General features: G+C 38.0%; 1 protein-coding gene across 1 annotated transcript; it reads left to right on the plus strand.

Moving 5' to 3' along the window:
* The first annotated feature begins 1,944 nt into the window (after window positions 1–1,944).
* LOC133032238 (uncharacterized) lies at window positions 1,945–2,809 on the plus strand. Its single transcript, XM_061106113.1, has 3 exons — window positions 1,945–2,026; window positions 2,217–2,239; window positions 2,300–2,809. Exons 1-3 carry the CDS (start codon window positions 1,945–1,947, stop codon window positions 2,807–2,809), a joined length of 615 nt encoding a protein of 204 aa, XP_060962096.1.
* Window positions 2,810–6,330: the final 3,521 nt, after the last annotated feature.

The following is a 6,330-nucleotide window of genomic DNA, read 5'->3' on the forward strand; positions in this document are numbered from 1 at the left end:
GACAGTATAGTGAGAATGGTGAAACCCAAAGAAAACTTTATTGTCAAGTGGAAACTTAGAGACACTGAGTACATTTTTAGTTATAAGAGGCACATGTAATAATTTGTGAATGACAAGTTGTTTGGTGTAAACGGGAGAGTGAAAAGAAATGTTACCAATGGTTTGAATAAGTAAACTTGAGCCATCTCCCATTTGGATCTATTGATCACCAAAGTAATCAAAGTTGTAAGCTAGGTTTTGAGCATTAGGAGTTAGGTGATGAGTGGCACCCGAGACAGGATACCAGCTGTTATCATTAAAAGTTTTAGGGCTAGCATATTGAGTTGATGCTTCAGCAAGATGAGCACTCCCTGCAAAAGTTTGAAAAGTTTTTGGTCTTGTGAATGACTTATTAAATCTGTAAAAATATTTGCTTACAATTTGACCAAGTTTATGGCACACTTGGTATTGTGCTTTTTGTCCCCAAGCAAAAAATTATCCTCTACACTAGGTGGTCCCCCTCTGCTGTTGCTGGCATGCCCTCTGCTCTGAGGTCGTCTCCCACGAGATTGTCCTTATGGTTGATGAAGTCCAAATCCAGATGGAGGATAAGATGCATCATAGTAGCCTGGCGGTCCATAGTAGGGTTGTCCTCTGTACACAACAGAAGGTGGAGCAAAATGGTAAGGTGAAATCTATGAGGAAGAGAATGTACCTTGACCACCTGTAAAAGGTTTAGTGTGGGCCAAATTGGCTTCAACTTTGGCAATGTCAAGCTCTCCTTTGTCCTTTTCTAATTGAAATTCTTGTGCCATGTGTAGAGCTTCGAGGAACTGTATAAACATAACGCCTTGTATTAACAGATGCGACTAAGACATTATATTCATTGGACAATCCATTAAAGGTAGCTTCAATGTGATCCTAAGTCGACAAAGGATGGCCAATGGAGATTAAAGAGTCAACAAGACTTTTGATCTTAAGTAGAAAATCATTCAAAGAGTCTTTCATTCATAGATTTCATAGTTGAGTCTTGTCCTTGCCAATATTAGCACGATTCAAGGCTGTGAAACACTCATTGAGATGAGACTAGATTTGCGAAGATGTATCAAATCCCACCATTCGAGCTAGAAGTTTTTCTGACATTGATGAGAGAAGCCAGAAAACCAAAATACTATCCTGCTGATCCCAATCCTTGTACTTTGGACTAACTCAATTAAGCATCTGATCTTCATTGGTAGTATATCTTGGTGGCGTTAGAGCTGGATCAAGATGCTTCTACAATTTACTACCTTTTATTGCTGCATAAACATGGTGACGCCATGGCAGAAAATTGTGTTCATCTAATCTAACAGAAATAGAATGAGAGAAAGTGACAGGGGAAGATTTAGGAAGAGTAGAATTGGTAGTGACTGCTTGAGAAGAACCTTCATGTCTGGCCATTGATGAAAGTTCTAGAAACGAAAGGAGAGAAAGAAAGAGTTTGTTCTGATACTATGTGAATATTAGTGAAGAATGAAAGAATGTAATCTTGTATATTGATTAATCAAAGGAAACAAAGTATATATATAGAGAAATTCAAAGATAACCAATTAAGAAATTGTCAACTGTTTGTAGCAGAAAATAACAGAGTTAGTTACAAACACTTAACGAATTGAAACTAACTTTCAACACTACTTAGATAATTAATTATATATTGTGTTAACAAATATTAAAATCAAATTTTCAAAAATATTTTCCTAAATGCATAAATATATAGTAGTAACTAAATTAATAAAGAGTATATATATTTTTGGCTAAGTTCTTTTGAGCTATATCTGAACTATTTTTTTTTATATATATATAAATTATGAGTATAAAAAGCTACAATTAATTCATAACTATATAATTTTATAAATATATAGTGATTTACTGCTGCCTCGTGATAGATTATTGGTGCAGTCTATTCCTGTTCTAGCTCGACTAACGATGGATACCTTAAATTGGTCGCTTGATCTTTTTGGGTTGTATTCAGTGAAGAGTGCATATAAGCTTCTGCAGCAACTTAATGGTGAGTTTGGATTGGATGTTTCAGCCGAAGACAGATTTTGGAGGAAGCTGTGGAAGCTAAAAACCCCACTGAAAATGAAAAATATGTTATGGCGTGCAGCGAAAAGTTGTCTCCCAACAATGACCCAGCTGTAATTGAAAAGAGTGCATGCGAATTTCACTTGTCCGGTCTGCTCTTTTATTTTATCCAGTTGCAGCAGCTGTGTGGGATCGGGTGGGTATTGGCATGATATTGCAGCAGTAGTTCTCTTTTTTGGGTTGGTACATGTATCAGTTTGAGATACTTGATTTGGATAATGCAAACTTGCTGGTGGCCTTGTGCTGGGCAATCTGGAATGCTAGGAATGATAAAGTTTGGCAAGATAAAGTTATGGGGATCGAAGGCATCGTTGCATCTGTAACAAACTACCTTAATCAATGGCGTGTTGCTCAGAATTCAAACAATGAGCTGCTGTTCACTGGGTTCATTCTGAGGGATGGGGCTGAGCAATGGAGTGCTCCAAGTGTTAATAGTATTAAGGTGAATGTCAATGCGGCTGTGTTTAATGATTCCTCTACCTATGGAGTTGGTTTTGTGGCGAGAGATTCCAGTGGTTTCTTTGTTGAATGTGGTACAAAGTTGTTTCATGGCTTGATTTCTCCTGTGGTGGCCGAAGCAATTGGAGTCCAGGAGGCATTGAGTTGGATCAAGGATCATTCATGGCTTCATGTGACTTTAGAAACGGATTGCCTTTCAGTTGTTCAAGTTGTCCGTTATGATTTCTTTATTTGGCAAAGTTGTTAGTGATTGTAGGAATTTGTTAAGTTCTTTGCGTAATGTTTCTTTTCATTTTGTAAAACGATCAGCAAATGTAGCGGCTCATGTAACATCCCCGCTTCAAGCCTCCATTGGGCCCTTACACCCACGGAATAATGGCTTTTATACACGAGTACGTCACTCTGGCTGCTTCCTGGATTGATGACTGACCCTACAAACCAACACGAGTGTTTTCAGCGTGCTTTGTCCTCACTCACACGCATCCTGGGAAAACTTCCCAGGAGGTCACCCATCCTTGAAATTGCTCCAGGCCAAGCACGCTTAACTGTGGAGTTCTTTCGAGATGGGCTACCGAAAAACAAGATGCACCTTGTTGACATAGGTAGTACCAATCAATCCATTTAAGCTCTCTTCAACTGTGCAGTCCCATACCTACACAAATTCTCGAATCATCCCACTTGACCTTCCCTGTGCGATGTGGGATTGCACAGCCTTACCCGCATTTCCCCTTACGGATCACGGGACTACCGACCGTCACAATCACCCCTTACGGGTCCGACGTCCTCGTCGACCACACTTCCGCCGGGTCGGCTCTGATACCATTTGTAACATCCCCGCTTCAAGCCTCCATTGGGCCCTTACACCCACGGAATAATGGCTCTTATACACGAGTACGTCACTCGTCGCTTCTGGATTGATGACTGACCCTACAAACCAACACGAGTATTTTCGGCCGTACTTTGTCCTCACTCACACGCATCCCGGGAAAACTTCCCAGAGGTCACCCATCCTTGAAATTGCTCCGTGCCAAGCACGCTTAACCGTGGAGTTCTTTCGAGATGGGCTACCGAAAAACAAGATGCACCTTGTTGACATAGGTAGTACCAATCAATCCATTTAAGCTCTCTTCAACCGTGCGGCTCCCATACCTACACGGTCTCGGAATCGTCCCACTCGACCTTCCCCAGTGCGATGTGGGATTGCACGGCCTACCCGTATTTCCCCTTACGGATCACGGGACTACCGATCGTCACAATCACCCCCCCTTACGGGTCCGACGTCCTCGTCGACCACACTTCCATGGGTCAAGGCTCGATACCATTTGTAACATCCCCGCTTCAAGCCTCCATCGGGCCCTTACACCCACGGAATAATGGCTCTTATACACGAGTACGTCACTCGGTCGCTTCTGGATTGATGACTGACCCTACAAACCAACACGAGTATTTTCAGCGTACTTTGTCCTCACTCACACGCATCCTGGGAAAACTTCCTAGGAGGTCACCCATCCTTGAAATTGCTCCGTGCCAAGCACGCTTAACCGTGGAGTTCTTTCGAGATGGGCTACCGAAAAACAAGATGCACCTTGTCGACATAGGTAGTACCAATCAATCCATTTAAGCTCTCTTCAACCGTGCAGCCCCATACCTACACGGTCTCGGAATCGTCCCACTCGACCTTCCCTGTGCGATGTGGGATTGCACAGCTTACCCGGTATTTCCCCTTACGGATCACGGGACTACTGACTGTCACAATCACCCCCCCTTACGGGGTCCGACGTCCTCGTCGACCACACTTCCGGCTGGGTCAAGGCTCTGATACCATTTGTAACATCCCCGCTTCAAGCCTCCATTGGGCCCTTACACCCACGGAATAATGGCTCTTATACACGAGTACGTCACTCTGGCTGCTTCCTGGATTGATGACTGACCCTACAAACCAACACGAGTATTTTCAGCGTACTTTGTCCTCACTCACACGCATCTTGGGAAAACTTCCCAGGAGGTCACCCATCCTTGAAATTGCTCCAGGCCAAGCACGCTTAACTGTGGAGTTCTTTCGAGATGGGCTACCGAAAAACAAGATGCACCTTGTTGACATAGGTAGTACCAATCAATCCATTTAAGCTCTCTTCAACTGTGCAGTCCCATACCTACACAGTCTCAGAATCGTCGCACTTGACCTTCCCCAGGCGATGTGGGATTGCACAGCTTACCCGGTATTTCCCCTTACGGATCACGGGACTACTGACTGTTACAGCTCATTCCTTTGCAAGGGCCTCTATATCTCACCCTGATCGCCTATTCAACTTGGACACTGTTCCAATTGAGTTATTGCCTAATTTAGTAACAGAGATTTTCGTTTCATAAAATGACTTTCATTTAAAAAAAAAAAAAGAAGATATAATATTATAAATATATATGTACAGATCATCATGAAATGATACACATATATTTATACACTTAAATTTGGTTCTCTTGAACGTATATAATACACTCATACATATACACGCATTATATATATGTTATATGTATTATTATATAATATATATCTTTAAATTATTTGAAATAATAGGGATCGCGATCTGCTATCACTATATGAATCTATGATAGATTTTTTAATTTTCATGCATTATGAGAGATCTCGATCGAGTACTTAAGAATTTATGATCTTGAAGTGCAATTATAGTAATAATAATTAATAAAGAAGATCGACTAAGGATTAGGAGTATATATATTCACAGATTTATATTTGATTAATGTGAAAAACTAGTCTTATTTCTTGGCAAACAAACAAGGTATCTTTTACATATATATTTCTTTTTAGTATATATAATAAGATCATTAATATGTACTTTTGATTTGAGATCATATATTGCATGTTAATTATACGTTCATTTCAAGTAATGCTTTTAATATATAACATTGATCATAGTATTTCAATGCTTATATATATATATATGTATATATTTATATAAATTACCTTTGCTTCACCTTTGTATTATATATCATTAAGAAGAATATTAAAAGACACAACTACTCCACTACCCTACAAAATTTTTTACTTTTAGTTACAATAAAAATTGTGACTAAAAGAAAAAAATTGTGTTTAATTATAAATTATCATTCTTATATTGTGACTAAAAGGTTTGTGGCTAAAAGTATTAATCACAAAAATTATAATTTATTGTGACTAAATGTAGTTTTAGCGACAATACTTATTGTGATTAAAACTAAATTAGTGACAACTTGTATCTAAATACTATATATACTTTAATTAAAATAACATTTTATTGTGATTAAAAGTCATATTTGGTCACAAAAAAATTATGCTGTGACTAAATAATTATCACAAAAAATAAAAGATTTTGTAATAGTAGTCAATAGTGAGTAGTGAGTATTAATGAAAAATATAAATTTTATTAGGGAAAATATAAAATTTAGAGATAAAAATAAAAAAATATAAAACTTATGAGATATCCTTTTCAATAATGCTTATAATATGGTACCCTGTATTTAAAAAATGTATATAATCAGTACCTTAAACTCAAACTTAAATTTATCTTTCTTCAGTTATATGTAATTAAATAATTAATTTAAGTTTATAACTCATAAGTTGAAGGCATGTTATATTGATAAAGTTTTATTGATTAATATTTTTAATAATTTGGAAAAACACAAATTACTGAATACACTTTTTTTAAATAAACATACATTATTAGATCATTTTTAATCGTACATTCTATTTTTTTTTAGCTAAATAGTTAA

This window comes from Cannabis sativa, chromosome X (genome assembly GCF_029168945.1).
Source record: "Cannabis sativa cultivar Pink pepper isolate KNU-18-1 chromosome X, ASM2916894v1, whole genome shotgun sequence".
Classification (NCBI taxonomy): Eukaryota; Viridiplantae; Streptophyta; class Magnoliopsida; order Rosales; family Cannabaceae; genus Cannabis; species Cannabis sativa.